General features: G+C 57.5%; 8 protein-coding genes across 8 annotated transcripts in view; 4 read left to right on the top strand and 4 right to left on the bottom strand.

Annotated features, from left to right (window-relative positions):
- Positions 1-179: 179 nt before the first annotated feature.
- On the top strand, positions 180-3,958 carry ACA1_157530 (uncharacterized protein; the record flags this gene model as incomplete). The annotated part of the gene is made up of 7 exons (XM_004348429.1): positions 180-289; positions 592-688; positions 862-918; positions 1,016-1,273; positions 1,486-1,653; positions 1,988-3,771; positions 3,850-3,958. The coding sequence occupies 7 exons, from the start codon at positions 180-182 to the stop codon at positions 3,956-3,958; spliced, it is 2,583 nt and encodes an 860-aa protein (XP_004348479.1).
- A 348-nt stretch (positions 3,959-4,306) lies between these two features.
- Positions 4,307-6,551, bottom strand: ACA1_157520 (carbohydrate binding domain cbm49 protein; the record flags this gene model as incomplete). The annotated part of the gene is made up of 8 exons (XM_004348428.1): positions 4,307-4,326; positions 4,456-4,513; positions 4,565-4,696; positions 4,895-5,028; positions 5,142-5,265; positions 5,340-5,429; positions 5,578-5,897; positions 6,092-6,551. 8 exons carry the CDS (start codon positions 6,549-6,551, stop codon positions 4,307-4,309), a joined length of 1,338 nt encoding a protein of 445 aa, XP_004348478.1.
- An 842-nt stretch (positions 6,552-7,393) lies between these two features.
- Positions 7,394-7,903, top strand: ACA1_157510 (CMP/dCMP deaminase, zincbinding, putative; the record flags this gene model as incomplete). The annotated part of the gene is made up of 1 exon (XM_004348427.1): positions 7,394-7,903. The coding sequence occupies one exon, from the start codon at positions 7,394-7,396 to the stop codon at positions 7,901-7,903; it is 510 nt and encodes a 169-aa protein (XP_004348477.1).
- A 108-nt stretch (positions 7,904-8,011) lies between these two features.
- Positions 8,012-9,721, bottom strand: ACA1_157500 (Ras subfamily protein; the record flags this gene model as incomplete). The annotated part of the gene is made up of 6 exons (XM_004348426.1): positions 8,012-8,123; positions 8,222-8,403; positions 8,575-8,641; positions 8,733-8,887; positions 9,014-9,447; positions 9,547-9,721. 6 exons carry the CDS (start codon positions 9,719-9,721, stop codon positions 8,012-8,014), a joined length of 1,125 nt encoding a protein of 374 aa, XP_004348476.1.
- Positions 9,722-10,756: 1,035 nt separating this feature from the next.
- ACA1_157490 (acetyltransferase, GNAT superfamily protein) lies at positions 10,757-11,882 on the top strand (the record flags this gene model as incomplete). The annotated part of the gene is made up of 6 exons (XM_004348425.1): positions 10,757-10,932; positions 11,012-11,097; positions 11,199-11,316; positions 11,396-11,433; positions 11,517-11,615; positions 11,710-11,882. 6 exons carry the CDS (start codon positions 10,757-10,759, stop codon positions 11,880-11,882), a joined length of 690 nt encoding a protein of 229 aa, XP_004348475.1.
- Positions 11,883-12,132: 250 nt separating this feature from the next.
- ACA1_157480 (Ras family protein) lies at positions 12,133-12,732 on the top strand (the record flags this gene model as incomplete). The annotated part of the gene is made up of 1 exon (XM_004348424.1): positions 12,133-12,732. One exon carries the CDS (start codon positions 12,133-12,135, stop codon positions 12,730-12,732), a length of 600 nt encoding a protein of 199 aa, XP_004348474.1.
- Positions 12,733-12,851: 119 nt separating this feature from the next.
- On the bottom strand, positions 12,852-14,788 carry ACA1_157470 (uncharacterized protein; the record flags this gene model as incomplete). Its single annotated transcript, XM_004348423.1, has 8 exons — positions 12,852-13,012; positions 13,135-13,236; positions 13,368-13,559; positions 13,726-13,804; positions 14,078-14,263; positions 14,374-14,423; positions 14,505-14,574; positions 14,648-14,788. The coding sequence occupies 8 exons, from the start codon at positions 14,786-14,788 to the stop codon at positions 12,852-12,854; spliced, it is 981 nt and encodes a 326-aa protein (XP_004348473.1).
- A 274-nt stretch (positions 14,789-15,062) lies between these two features.
- The window catches only part of ACA1_157360 (calponin domain containing protein), a gene marked incomplete at both ends in the record, with an annotated part of 5,594 nt that continues 5,177 nt past the window's right edge, over positions 15,063-15,479 (bottom strand). Inside the window, one exon of the mRNA XM_004348422.1 lies at positions 15,063-15,401. Coding sequence (XP_004348472.1) covers positions 15,063-15,401 — 339 coding nt within the window. The remainder of the gene's footprint in view (positions 15,402-15,479) is intronic.

Below are 15,479 nucleotides of genomic sequence, written 5' to 3'. Positions count from 1 at the left end.
AGTGATCATCGCTCTTCCTCTACACCGAGGCCATCATCGCTCGCATTCCACAGTAGCCCGCACGACCCGAATCGATCGGCAAACCGGCAGATTTACGAAACAATTCCGACTACTCTCTTGCTCTCCACGTTGTTCGAGCCTTTTCGAGACCGCAGAGAGAAGAGAGCCAAACAACATTGATGAGAGCTGCTGAGGCCTCCCAATTCGCGAAGAAGTTCGACGATGACGACGGGGCACTCCTAAAGCCTCAGTGGCTCCAGCGCACCAGCGGTACCGGCATCTCGAACCAGTTCCGAAGCGCAGGTACGTGCACACCTCCTTCCCGTTCTATCTTTGGCCCTCGTTTGATGGATGGCTGACCGGGCTGCAAACGCATGATCATTAAAGACCAATTTCGCGGCCGAGGAGGCCGTAAATTTGGCGGTGACGATCGGAGGCCGCGTGGTCCTTCCCCCAAAGTCTCAAGGTACACAACCCCCCAACCCTTCCTTGAGATCATCTTACAATATTCATTTTTTATGTTGTTTTTCATATTTTTTTCCATATTTCATTTGTTTTGACGTCCTGTGTCGTGTTTTGTGTCATCCACAGCCCGGCCAGTTCCGACTTCCCTCCGCTGGCTCCCTTCTACCGCTCCCATTCCACCGGCTCGCTCACGCCCGCCGACATTCCCTCTGCCTCCTCGAGGGTATGTGGCGCCTACATACCACTACCCTTCTATCCTTCTCTATCTCCCCTTTCCGCGCCGCCTTCTTCCGTGCCCTCTCTATCCGCCCGGATCGGCCCTTGTTGAGAGATCCTCACCATCACACCACTCGGGTTTCTTCTTGTCTTGGTATTGGTTGGTTGATGTGCGTGCAGCTTCTGTCGGCGAGCAAGGAAGAAAATACCTTCAGCATCAACCGAGAATGCGATTTTGTACGTTCCTCTCTTGTCTCTTGTCTCTTCTTTTCGGTCGAGTTCCCGCGCGCCTTCCTGACACCACGTGGTGTCTTGTGTGTTTTTATTTATTTAGCCTACTTTGGCCACGGCTGCGGCGGTGGTCGAGCAGCCGGCGCGCATGCACAAGAGCAAGTCGGCGACGGCCCTGCCGCAGGCCATCAGCCCGTCGTCCGACCTGCTGAAGGCCCATCACACCACCCTCGCTGCCTTGGCGGGGCCGGTCGTGTCTTCAGCTCCACCACCATCGGCCGCTGCCTCGAGCCCGGCCTTGGCCCCCGCGGTCACCGCTGGCCCCGAACCACTTCCACCGACCAAGCAGACCCACAAAAAGGTACCAGCACGACCACTACGATTCCCCAATTCTCCTGCTTGGTCCGCCGGCTCGCATATCACGCTTTATATATTTTATGACCCCAAATCCACCGAAATTTTCAATGTTCCCGCGCACACAGTCTCGTCATTGGTCAAATTCGTGAATCTGCCTTTAAATTGCAGCGTAACGGTTGCTTACCTCGAGGCTCGTCTTTTTCACCACTTCCACAGAAGCCGAGCTTCTCAGACAAGGTGAGCTTCTCGGAAATCGCGGCGACCGAAAAGGCCGCGTCCAACAAGGACAAGTTCCAGCAGACCATGGCCAACAGCCGCGCCGAGCTGCAGCGCTTCAAGTCACTCGTGCCGTCGAAGCCCGTCCACCCGTCGCTCGCTAACCGGGTACTTACTTGCGGCCTTACCCTTTTCCTCCTTTTCGATTCTTTCCTTTTGTTATTTTTTGTTGGCCAATCGATTGGTCGCCGACCAGGCAAAACAAATCACCCGACCTGACATCGTAGGCGGCTGTTTGCCTCTTTGTTCTCCGATTGGTCGTCCTGTTGGAACTCTTTCCGGCGGAGATCCTTGTCTTATCTCGTCCCGGCCTGAATACCTTTTATTTTATTTTTTGTATATTCATTTTTTCTGCTTATTATGTTTCTGTTTCTGTTTTGATTTTTTTGATTTTTTTTCATTGTGTTATTGCTCACCGGCTTCTGTGATTGCGATGACGCAGCCGAGCATTCGGCCGTTCCAGCCGAAGGTGCGGCCAAAGATGCCGATGCCGACGGCGTCGGCCACGGTCTTGAAGGCACCCGACAGCAGCCTGATGACGATGATACCGCCCACCTCGCCCGCCACCATGCGCAAGGCCACCTCGGCGCCTGTCCTGCCCATGTCCACCACCCTCCTCCCCCGCTCGCCGCCCAACCCCTCGCCTCTCTCCACCATCTGCACCTCGTCGTCCATCCCCTCCTCTTCTTCATCTTCTCGCGACTCGGCCCACCACCCGGCCGCCGCCGCCGCCGCCCCGTCGTCGCCACCGCGTCCGGCCCTCCTATCGTCGTCGCAGTCGGCCCGCACCCTACCACAGGCCTCCAGCGCATCGTCGAGCGGCGGCGCGTGGGCCGAAACGAGCTTCGCGCCCAGGCAGCACTTTGCCCTCCCGCTCGCGTCGTCCCGCTTTTCGTTTGCCAACGGCGCCTCGTCATCGGGCGGGTCGACGGTCTCCCCGCGCCGCAGGGACTCGTCGCCGGCCACGTCGACCGTCAATGGCTCTTCGTCGTCATCGTCGCCGTGCTCGTCATCGGCGGCGTCGCCACTCACGTCGCCGCGACGCAGCTCCGTGACGTCGGTCATGGCCCTCGTCCAACAGGAGTCGGACGCCATGATCGGCACCATGGGCATCTACTCGTCGTCGGCCCCGCTGTCGCCTCGCATGGCCACCGTCGGCAGCAACGGCGGCAGCAGCGGCAACGCGCTCTCGTCGTCCGGCGGCGGCAAGACGGGCAAGAAGCCGCTCAGGCACTCGGGCTCGGCAGCGTCAGCGTCGTCGTCGAGCAAGCCGGCGAGCAACGGCGGCACCAGACAGCGCCGGAGGTCGGTCAAATCGAGCAGCAGCAGCTCGTCCACCGCCGCCGCCACCAATGGCGGCTCCCGGCGTCAATCCGCCGACGACGGCGAACCCGCTGCCGCCGACAATGGCCAGGCGACGGTCCACGGCTTCGGCGTCGCGCTCTACCAGGCCAGCACTTGCGACAACACCGCCAGCAGCAGCGGCAGCAGCAGCGACGATGACCTGCTGCTGGAGGCCGAGTACGATCGTGTCAACGACGACGAGCTGATGATGATCGCCACCGGCGTCACCAGCATCACCGCCACCAGCATCGCCGGCGTCCACCTCGAGCCCCGCCTGCCCCCCGACGACGACGACGTGGCCGACCATCACCACCAGTCATCCCAGTCGTCGCTGCTCGCCGGCATCAACGGCGACGCCGGCGGCCTCAGCAGCCTCAAGGACGAGTTCTGCCCGTTCAGCTGGGAGATGCGGGCCGACGGCGAGGAGTGGTCCGAGTTCTCGGAGGAGGCGGTGAGCGGCTTCATGAAGACGCTGGGCTACGTGGCCCAGGACGACGGCGCGAGGGGGCTCGACGGCGACGACGACGACGGCGAGGGCCTCACGGAGGAGGAGATCCGGCTCGCCAAGCAGCAGATCGAGCGGGCCACGCTCCAGCAGCTGCTCGAGAAGAAGAAGCAGGGCCTCAGCGAGTCACTCAAGAACTGGCAGCCGCCCCACATCCCCGGCAGCGGCAGCGGTAGCCCGGCCGCCACCGCCGCGGCACCGTCAGCAGGAAGTGCTCTTGCTTCATCATCACCGTCGTCGTCTTCTTCATCATCGCCTTCGTCGTCGTCGTCGACGTCGCCCACGCTGCTGCGTCATCACCCGCGACCAGCGGCGTCGCTCTCGGCCTCGTCGGCGGGCGGTGGTCGTCGTGGACACCACCAGCCGTTGCGCTCGTCGTCGGGTCCGACGCCGTCATCATCAACATCATCGTCTTCATCATCGCACGGGCGACGAAATCATCAGCACAGCCACAGTCAACAGCAGCAGCTGCAGCAGGACCTGCTCGCCCTGGTGGATTCCGACAGCGACGAGTCCGACTGCGAGGAGGAGGTGCACGGCTTCCACGGCATCGTCTTCGGCTGAATGAAGTGGGCACGTGGCACGTGTAACTTGAGCAAGCAGTGAAAAAACAAGGAGTCAGTGTTGTTCTTTTTATTTGTTCTTTTGGTTTAGCGCACCAACTGGGAGAGAAGAAAGAAGGCGAGTTCGTTGTCAGATTTAGTTCAGCCAGTGGCGCGTGGGGCATCCAGAACTGTAAGCTGGCGTGCGTGTTGCATCCCATTCTTGTGATGATGGAGAACAGGATCATGAATAAATGCTCTGCTGGTGCTGGTCTATTGTGCTCGAACAAGAGAGAATACAGTGATTGCAACAAAAAATAAATACAAAAGCTGGGAGAAGAGAGAGGACCCCGGTGCGGTTGTACAGCCTCTACTGCACAATGAACCTGACTGTAGATCGGAACATGCAAGACAAAGGTTAGGACACGCACATGTGTCGTGCTGTGTGCGTGTGCGGTGGTGTGCGTGTGCGTGTGTGCATATGCGTGTGTGTATGTGGCAAGTGGGAGGAGTCCGTACAGGAGGTGACCATGTTGTCGAAGCCCGGGGGCATGGTGAAGCTGTACTGCTGGCGCACCTGGGTGGAGGCGCCCGTGCAGTCGATGTCCTGGAAGAGCTCCAGGCCCACCACGTTGGGGGCTCGAACACCGGCGATGATCGAAAACGAAGACGCCGCGTCGTTGATGGGCAGCACGTTGTAGCACTGGGCCGTACCGTAGGTGGCCGCGATGATCAGGCACTCGCCCGCAGCATTGGGCTCCTGTTCGAATAGAAAGTTTAATACAAATAAATAATGAATAAATACGCACAAAACAAAACAAAACAAAACAAAACAAAACAAAACAAAACAAAACAAAACAAAACAAAACAAAACAAAACAAAACAAAGCGAAGAGAAGCAATCAATAAATAAATTAATAAACAAATAAAATAAAAGTTGATAAAGAGAATGAAGGTACCGTGCAGAGGGTGGCGCGGGGATAGATCTTGTTGATGACCTCGAAGGGCCATATGCACGTGAAGGAGGGGACGCTGGCCTTGATGCTCTGCGAGGCGCAGTCGGAGATGAACGCGGTCGGGCTCAGGAAGTTGTCTGTGTGCGTGTGCGGTGGTGCGTGTGCGTGTGCGTGTCCAAACAACCAAAAATCAATGAGCACAACATGTCGACAATTTGTGTAGTGCAAGCCGGCGTTGTGGGGAGCGTACAGGCGGGGGTCTCGTCAGAGCGGAGGATGCGATCGTAGGCGCGGTCCTCGTTGATGGAGCACGTGTAGCCCTTCTCGGCCGGATAGGCGTCGGGGTGGTTGCCGCCCAGGTTGTGGCCAATCTCCTGTTTTTGCGTAATAAATAAAATAGTTTAACATTTATAATTAATTCAATATTGAAGTGGAGTACGGGTCGTACGTGGATGGCGCGACGGATCACGAGCTCGGGGTCCTCGTTGGCCTGGCCGTCTACGGTGAACGCGGGCCCAGTACCACAAGCCGAACCGATCTGCACCCAAGTGTGTGGAATGTGAGCCGAATTCCATAATGGTGGCATGTGAACTCAGAATATAAATGAATAAATATAGTTACATAAATGAATAGGTGCTGTTATTAAAAAGATAAATGGATAAATAGATAAATAAATAGTAACGTACCCAGCCGAGACCGCCGACGCCGGCGGGCTGGCGGCCGGTGAGAAGGTGGTAGAGGCAGGCGTCGGTCGGGTTGCCGAACCGGCCCTGCTGGAGGGCGGCCTCGAAGTCGTCGAGCAGCTGGCCGCCGTCCTGGGCGTCGGTGAACGAGCCCGTGGCCTCGACGTAGACGTGGTCGAAGTTGATGCGGATGCCGAAGGCGGTCTCGTAGTAGGTGCTCACGTCCTCGAAGTAGGGCAGGTACTTGGCCTTGATCTGCTCGGCCGACAGCTGCGGCAGGTTGCGCACGATGTAGTTGTCGATCACCAGCACCGCGCTACACACTACCACCACACAATAAGAAACACGTCAACAACACATGCACACACGCACACATGCACATACAACACACACGACACGACACGACACGACACGACACGACACGACACGACACGACACGACACGACACGACACGACACGACACGACACGACACGACACGACACGACACACACGACACACGTGATTTTGGGTGGGTACCTGCGCCTAGGGGCGCGGGCGAGGGCGAGGGCGACGGGTTGGAGGGCTGCGACGAGGGCGAGGCCGCAGGCGAGGCCGAAGCCGACGGGGCAACAACGGGCGAAGCCGAGGGCGAGCTGCCGCCGCCGGAGCAGGACCAGCCCGAGAGGCCGAAGGGCGCGGGCTGGGCCGATCGGATGGTGTAGCCGAAGCGGTGGGTCTGGCCGGCCGGCACGCCGCCGTTCTGCAGGCGCCACGCGGGGAGGGTGTAGAGCGGGACGCCGGCCACGGGCTGGACCATCTCCCAGACCTGGTCGATCTGGGCGCCGGTGGCGGCGTCGAGCGAGAGGGTGACGGAGGTGAGCGGGGCCGACTGGGCGGTGATGAAGGCGTCCCAGACCGAGTACTGGACGCCCGAGCCGTCGGTCCAGCTCGTCTGCTTGGTCTGCGTGATCAGCGGCTTGCATTCTAAGAAGATCATGTAGATGATATTTCAATCGTCAGGTCATCTACTCACTCGCAACTACATCGTATGAACTCGTGTGAAAAAAAAGTCGAACCTCCAGCACCACAATCGTCGTCAGCCCTCCCATTGCGTGTTGTTGCTAACAAGAAAAGATGATGGTTGTGACCCAGGTGAGAAAGAAGAATTCCACAAATGCAAGAGCGCAGTGTGGTGGTTGCATGCAAGGTTAGGGTGTACCTTGGGCAAGCACAAGGCAGCTGGCAAAGGCCAGCAGAAGCACGAGGCACAGGTGAAAGCGCATGATAGGGTTGATGAGCTCCTTCTACTCTTTGTGGTGAGCTCACTTGAAGTTGATGCTGTTGGGGTGTCTGAGGTTGAAGTGGTGAAACACAGGACATGACCCAGAGGCCTTTATACTTGTCCCCCACTCGCCATACAGTACTTGAGGGGCTGTGACATCCTTGAAAAGCTGATGAAAGGCCGAACCCATATGCGAGCGGTGATGTGCTCTTGGTGGGCGAGCGTTGATTGGCCCAAACTGTTGTGTTGCTTGCAAACATGTTGAACGCAGCCAACCTGCATTGTTACGATCACAGTGAACAAATAATGGGGGTCGAAAGCAGAGGTAGAACTTGAGTTTCCATCGAATTCGCCCCAATGGCGTTGGAGTAAAAGAATGACCTACCAACCAAAACTCTAGCTCGTCAGATGCAACCATGTGCTCGCGCAACCAAGTGCGGAGCCACACAGTTTGGGCTTGTGGCCTCTTCTTGACAGCAGAAAGCAAAAAAGAAAATAAATGAAGAAATCGTGTTTTATTTTTATTTTTATTTTATTTTTCAATGGCGACGAAAGACATGTCCGAGGCGGAGGCGGCCTTCCACGCCCACTTCCTGGGGCTGGCCATCGAAGAAGCCCGGGCCGGACTGTCCGAGGGCGGCATCCCTATCGGCAGCGTGCTGATCCGCCGCCGCGCGGAAAAAGGCGGAGATGAAGATCAGGCCTGGTCGATCGATGGCCACGAGGTCGTCGGCCGCGGCCACAACAGGCGAGTCCAGCGACGTAGCGCCACCCTGCACGCCGAGATGGATTGCTTTGAGGCGGCCGGGCGGCTCACGGCCGCCGACTACGCGCGATGCATCCTCTACTCGACCCTCTCGCCCTGCGAGATGTGCTCGGGGGCGCTGCTGCTCTACAAGATTCCCACCGTCGTCATGGGCGAGAACGCCACCTTCCAGGGGCCCGAGGCCTACGTGCGCTCGCACGGCGTGCGACTACTCAACCTGGACTCGGCCGAGTGTCGTCGCCTCATGACCGACTTCATCGCCGCCCACCCCACCCTCTGGAACGAAGACATCGGCGTATGAACAGGACAACATGTTTTCACATTTGACACAACATGTTTGTTGGTAAATGTTCGTATGTGTGCAACATGCACGTCGTCCGTGTATACAATGGCATGGGCAGGGGCCCCATCATGTCCTGTTGTTCTCGCGCCAGAAGAGGATCTTCTTCTTGACCCGGTTCTTGATGGTGGCCTCCTGCCTGCTCTTCGGCGTGTTCCAGGCCGGGTGGAGCGCGCGCCATCTGATGATGATTGAAGTTACAGGTCAGCTGAAGAAGAAGAAGAAGAAGAAGAAGAAGAAGAAGAAGAAGAAGAAGGTGGCGGCTGGAGCGTGGTATACCGATTGATCATCCGCACGATGAGCTCAAAGGCGTCGTTCACATTCTGCCCGGTCTTGGCAGAGCATTCCAGCCACCCGCAGTTGAGCTTTTCGGCGAGGAAGAGGGCCTCGTCCTGGCTCACTTGGCGCTGGCTCTCCCGGTCAGCGTGCGAGCCCAGGAAGACGATCGGCACGGTCGAATCCTGATTCCGCGCAAGAAGAGGTCGCACGTGGACGTGAGTTTGTGTCGTGTGTCGCGTGTGTGCGCTGTGTGTTGCCTATGAACTGTAGTAGTCGATGTGTGTTGTGTGTCGTGTGTGTGTTGTGTGTGTACGTGTGTAGTGCGTGTGCGGTGGTGCGTGTGCGTCCCGCACCTCTTTGATTCGCAGGATCTGAAGACGCAGCTTCTCCAGGGCTTGGAAGGACTCCGGCGATGTTACACTGTTGATCGGGAGATAGAGTGGTGAGTGAGTGAGTGCGTGTGCTTCGGCCGTGCGGGCCTCGCAGTCGAAGGCGAGTGCCGGGCGCGTACCTGTACACGAGGAGAAAGCCGTGGCCGCTCTTCAGGTACTGGTCCCGCAGGGCGCTGTACTCCATTTGGCCCGCCGTGTCCATGATGTCGTACATGCACGGCAGCCCGTCCACCTTTCGTCGCACGCGATAGCTTTCCTCCGCCGTCGGATCGTACTGCAAAATAAATCAATTAATTACTAAATAAAAGAATAAGAACAATATTCTATTTCATGATATTTAAATATAAATAAATAAATAAAGAATAGAATAGAACTTGAATTGAATGAAATAGTAGTATACCTTGGTGAGCATGAGGGAGCCCTGGACGAAGCGCACGCAGATGGCCGACTTGTCGACGCCCGACGCGCCGACGACCACGATGCGGTACTCGTCCTCGCCGCGCCGCTGCCGTCGCTCGAACTCGTGACGGTAGAGGTCCTTGAGCGTGCTGAACGAGCTCAGGTAGTCCGACGCCGACGTCGACGCCGCCGCCGAGTCCGCCTGCGCCTCCGCCGACGCGCCGTTGCCGCTGTTGTGGTGCTGCAGCTCCACGCTGCTGCTCCTGCTCTTCGCGCCCTTGTCCGATGTCGCCTGGGCCTCGCCGCTGCCGCCGCTGCCGATCTCGTCGCCGCCGCTCGTGTGGAAGCCGCTGCCGCTACCGCTCAGCAGGCCCAGCAGGCCACGCTTTCGCGATGGCTTGGGCGACGAGAAGGGAGACGACGCTAGTCGCAGCGCTGACGACGATGACGACGAAGGAGACGACGGACACGAAGAAGAAGAAGAAGAAGTGGTGGTGGAGGCTACCGAAGACGATGACGACGACGATCGTGCACCGGTGTCCTTGGTGGTTGTCGAAGTGGAGGTGGTGGTGGCGGCGGCGGCGCGCTGGACGTCACGTAGGCCGAGGCCGCCCCAGAGACTTAAGGTGATCGACTTCCACAGGCAGTCGGCCTCGCTGGCCTCCTTCCAGAACTTGCACACGACGCACACGACGCCCAGCTCCTTCATGGACAGGTGGCCGAAGATGTGAAGTAGCACCTCGTAGGGCAGCGTCTCGTTCGCGTAGGTTCCATCTATGTAGAGACCCGAGCTGCTGCTGCAGCAGTCGTCGCCGCCCGGGATGCAACAACATTCGCGAGTAGCGCGATGATGATGATGATTCATCGTAGAAGTAGAAGAGATCGGAGATGAAGGGTGGGAGGAGGAGGATGCTGCAGAGCAGCGCGACATGGAGGAGGAGAGGGAAGACAAGGAGCGCTCCTTCCTTCGCGGCCTCCTAATTCGAATCGAGTCGAAAAGTTTCATCTTGCCGATGCTGGCCTTGGTGGCTGCATGCTCGCCGCTGTTGGTCGCCTCGGCGTGTGCCAGTGGATCGACGAGAAAGCCCTCGTCGTCATCGTCATCGTCGTCGCAGACAAGACGACTTCGATCACTCACGACGATGATATCTCTGCCGCTGCTCGATTTGAATGAAGGAAATGAAGAGGAGGAGGAGGAGGCTGCGCGTTGGAGGTCGTCCTCGCTCTTGTTGAATCGGTGCGACGATGCGAAGGCAGTGGCAAAATGAAGGAAAGATCCACTCTTTTTCAGCCTTCTGCTGCGTCGGTCGGGATCCACCGGTATAGTGCCCGAGCTCAGGGAAAGAACTTCATGTGCTCCCCCAGAGCCTCCACCAGCTTGGTGGTCAGCCATTATCGATTGATGGGAAGATTACATTTACGACCTAAAATTCTTGCTAGAACGAGCTTGAGCCACGTGGAATGCGGAATGCCAACATCGCAAAGAATGAGTCTGCAAGAACTCGAAATATGAGCATGGAGTGCCGGAAGCAGTCAACCAATGGGACGGCTAGCCCAACATGTTCTCTTGGAAAAAGCAATGTCGATGTTTTTTTAACCAACCGTGAGCCAGCTAGGATTCTCTCTGGATATGCAACATTCGCGCCAATCGCCTTCTTGCCTTGGACCTCGGCCGCTTACCAGAAAAGGCTCCAACTCTTCGCCTCTCTACAAAGCATCAGCCTCCCACCACCACAACATAGCAATGTCAGCCTCCACCAAGTTCACCGTGCGAGCGGCCACACGCGAAGACGGGCCTTTCTTGGCCTGGGTGCTGCTTCAGGCCGGCCGCTCGCAGCACCCGCGTGGCCTCTTCGAGCGCGTCCTCGGGTCCAAGTACACCGAAGAGCAACTGCTCACCATCCTCACCGACTTCATCCTGTGCATACACCCTCCTCTTGTATTTTTCTTTTATTTTGGATTAATTAGTTATTCAAATCACATCATTCCCTTTGGCCAGGGACGAGTCGCCAGAGGGGACGGGGTCGTTCACCCACTGGGGTGGCTGGTTCGTGGCGCAGACTGAAGATGGAACGCGAGCTGGCGGTTCGTCTTTACTCAGCGCCATGATCGAGTTGGCACACATGGGTGCTGTTTTCGGGACTCAGGCAATCCTCTGTTCGTGTTGCCGTCATGCGTGGCACCAGGTCTCACCGGCTATGCATACAAGGAGAAGCCCATGACCAACTTCTCCGCCCTCCTCGCCACCGTGTTGGCCACCAAGTACGGGTGGGTCGAAGAAGACTTTGCCGGTCTGACGGAAGGGTATGCTGATGATCATCTGCTTCTCGCAGCACTTTTGGCAAGGCCACTCACTTACACAAACATCAATACGCCCACACAGGATGGCGACGATGACCACTTGTATGGTCACTTTGGCCCGTACGTCACCTCTCTCATCAATCAATTGCACCGCTCTCGTTCTCACCTTCATGTGGTTGTGTTTGTGAGTTGCTCAAAACTAGAATCGGACGAGTTCTGGGTTGTGGAGTTTGTCGCCACCAAGCCCGAGTTCCGTAGGCAAGGCGTCAACAACCTCCTCATGCAGGCCGCCCTTTCCAAAGGTTGGACCTTGTTTCACGCGTGTGTCGTGTGTGTCGTGTCGTGTGTGTCGTGTGGTGGGCTGGCATTAATTCTGACATCAATTCTGGTGAGTAGGCAGGCAGCTGGGCTACACGAAGGCACAGATCTCTGTGTTCAGCGACAACATAGCTGCGATCAAGGCGTATGAGAAGGTGGGGTTTGGCGAGTATAACACCGTCACCTCCCCCGCCTTCCTGCAAGTTGTCAACTCTCCCGGCGTGATGAACATGCGCACCGCACTTGAATAAAACAGCAGCACGCACAACAGCAACTCGCTTTCGTCTCGCTATTGTCGACAACGACACGTCATCATCGAGGCTCAGTATCTAAAGAATGTGAATCTATTTTTACTCGCCAATCGACAATCAAAGAGTTGAACGAATCACGCAATGTTCTATTTTTAGATCATTTCGGTTCATTCGTGGTGCCATAAAAGGCCAGCTCTGTCAAAGGTGCAAATGGAACAAACAACAGACACAAGTGTAAGACAGAACTAGAATGACTGAGTACAAGCTCGTAGTGGTAGGCGGCGGCAGTGTGGGCAAGTCGGCGCTCACCATCCAACTGATCAACCACCACTTCATGGACGACTACGACCCGACCATCGAGGACTCCTACCGCAAGCAGGTCGAGATCGACCAGGAGACCTGCCTGCTCGACATCCTCGACACCGCCGGCCAGGACGAGTTCAGCGCCATGCGCGACCAGTACATGCGCACGGGCCAGGGCTTCCTGTGCGTCTTCTCCATCGCCAGCCGCGGCTCGTTCGAAGAGATCTCGTCGTTTCGCGAGCAGATCCTGCGGGTCAAGGAAGACGACCATGTGCCCATGGTGCTGGTGGGCAACAAGTGCGACCTGGAGCACCTGCGCGTGGTGCCCACGTCGGAGGGCGCCGACCTGGCCAAGTCGTTCGGGTGCAAGTACCTCGAGACGTCGGCCAAGGCGCGCATCAACGTCGACGCCTGCTTCTTCGAGCTGGTGCGCGAGATCCGCAAGGCCAACCCGGAGAACAACCCCCACGACAAGGGCTCGAAGGGTCGGGGCAGCCGCAGCGGCCTGGGCCGCATCAAGCTCAAGCAGCAGTGCTCCCTCTTCTAACCACCTTCTTGACACTACACATCACACACGAACGCTTTCAGGAGAGTTGTACATAAAATCGCGAACGAAACAACGAACATCAATCAGTTTCAAGACTCATACACGCCTCCGCTTGGTTTTTACTCTTCTGATTGCTCGGAATCGTCATCGTCGTCGTCATCTCCGGTTGTCCGTACAGCATCGATCCTCGCCCGGGCGTCGGTGACCTCCTCGCGCCAACAGTGCACTGAGCAGTAGCGCCCCAGCATGGGCAGCCCGTCAAACATGATCGGCAACAGCACTGCACGAGTCGTGTGTGTGTCGTGTGTGTGTGCGTGCGCGCGCGCCGTGGAGTTCATATGTCATATGAAGCAAAGAATGATCAGCGAAGAGTTGGGCGAGTTGGTTGCGTATGAGTGGTACCAAAGACGTTGGCACCGGCCGCGCCCCAGAACAGGCGCCCGCAGCCGCTGCAGTGGCGGCCGCCCCTCCTCAGCTCCCTCTGCAGTTCTTCCGGCAGCGATTCTGTGTGTGTGTGTGCGTGTGTGTGTGTGTGTGTGTGTGTGTGGTGTTTGTGTGTGTCGTGTGGTCCGCCCGGGTGGTATCAGCTAATTGCGCATGACGTGTGCGGCGTGTGCGGTGGTGTGTGGCAGTACCCAAAGGTTGAGCGGCTGGTTCGGCAGACCGAGCGAGGTTGGTGGCGGCCACGGACAGGCAGATATGCAACAGCGACGGCAGACGCGGCTGGACGAAGACCTCGAGCTGCCCGCCCTGGTCCGTCAGCCTGCACTCGGGCTTCTCGCTGGGGTCGTCGGCGTGCACCGCATCTCGCGTAGATTCCACCATCCCTGGAGAGGAGGCACCACATCAGCGTGTGCAGTCGTGTTGTGTGCGTGTGCAGTCATGTTGTGTGCGTGTGCGGTCGTGCTGTGTGTGTGTGTGTGTGTGTCGTGTGTGTGTCGTGTGTGTGTCGTGTGTGTGTCGTGTGTGTGTATGTGTGTGTGAGGTGGGTACCCTCCTTGCGCGGGCCAGGGAGAAGCACAGGGCAGTAGCCGCCGCGATAGAAAGGTGACCAAACTTCTCTGAATTCGCGCTGTACAAAAACATGTTAATGTTCGTCATCTTGCACAACATGTTGAATAAATAATGTGTAAATGTGGCATGCATGTACATGCACAAGAGGAGTACCGCGGATTTTTGCATGGGCAGAAGAACGGTGTAGGGTGTCTCCACAGTGGCGACCACCTTCCATTTCTCTTGCACACGCTGCCATATTATCACCCAATCGGTCATGAGAACACGCACACGACACACGACACACACGACACACACGACACACACGACACGATGGAGGCGAAGTGCAAACCTTGAGCGTGAGGACGCCTTTGTCGTCGCAGTCGGTCCTGTCCTGGTTCCATGTGATGGCGCCCTGAAAGTCGAGAAGAGGCGCCAGCGCCTGGTTCTCCCTGATGATGTAGTCCACCACAAACTGCAGCCACTGGACGTAGTTGTAGAACTTGGAGTTTCCCTCCCAGTGCAGAATTGTGCATGTCTGCTACAGCCACCATATGCCACATGTTATTATACCAACATGTAGATACAACATGTGTAAATAAAGCTGCATATATCTAATCTACATATGTCTGTCGCGTATGAGCGTACCTTGCCAGGCTTGTTTTTGAGCTGCCAAGCATTCCAGCACGATGGTACACCTGCATGACGTATGTACCGTGCAGTTTTCACAACTTAAGTTGTGAAGAGAACACAACACTGGTGAAGGTGGTGAAAGGTACCCGTCCAGGCCGGGTTATCGTATTTCTCTTGGACTCGAGCTCCGGCTGCGGTGCCTCGTTTCCCAAAGACCTGCAGCGTGCGCCTTTTTAGTTTGTCGACAACAAACAACAAAGAGCGAAAGAGAATGAAGAGGGGGCAGTACGAGGTGGTCGAAAGAGCCCTCGTCGCCGTCGCCATAGACGTTGTTGCGGCGCGAGGCCACGTCGTTGAAGCGCGCAACAAACTCATCGGCCAGGCGAGGTCGAATGTTCAGCTCTCCCTCAAAGTCCGTTTCATAGCCCATCTTTTGATTTTGCTTCTTCCTTCCGGCGCGCGGATCTTCCTGTTGTTGGTGTTTCCAGGAAAAGAAAAGCAAATAACAAATTCACAAAAAAAGCCCGGTTGGTGCGGCCATTGTGCGTTCGCTGAACCTGGCCTCGCGGGCGCTGGCGACACCCCACGCACGCACCGGCCGTTTTTACTACCAGAGCCAGCACGACGCGAACGACAGGGAATACACGAATAATAAATAAAGTCTGTGATTTTATCATTAAAAACAACAACGGTGTCACACACAATCATTGGGCGCTCATGCCGGGCGGCGGGGCGACCTGGAGGCGGAAGGGGCTGTTGACGATGGGTCCCTGGGTCTTGTGCTCGATGCGGATCGTGTAGACGCCGGGCACGGGCGGCCTGAACACGACGTCCAGCGTCGAGGCGCTGGCGGCGCCCGCGGCCAGCCGGCCCTCGACGTCCTGGCCCTCGGGTCCCTCGATAGTCACCGCAAAGTCGGCCGCCGTCGCGCCGGCCACGTCGGCCAGCAGGTTGGTGCGGCCGTCGTCGGCCGTCGACTTGGGCGTGACGCTGAACTTGGCCTGCGGCAGCGGCGCGCCGCCCATCTTGTCCATCAGCTCGCGCTGGCGGTCGGTTCCGATCGGCACCGTGAAGGGCGAGTACGCGGATGTGGCGGTCGGACCAGGCGCAACGGCGACGGT

The sequence above is a fragment of the Acanthamoeba castellanii genome (genome assembly GCF_000313135.1).
Source record: "Acanthamoeba castellanii str. Neff unplaced genomic scaffold scf7180000084724, whole genome shotgun sequence".
Taxonomy (NCBI): Eukaryota; Discosea; order Longamoebia; family Acanthamoebidae; genus Acanthamoeba; species Acanthamoeba castellanii.
The sequence above is the reverse complement of the archived record's forward strand: the minus strand, read 5'-3'. Positions and strand labels throughout refer to the sequence as shown.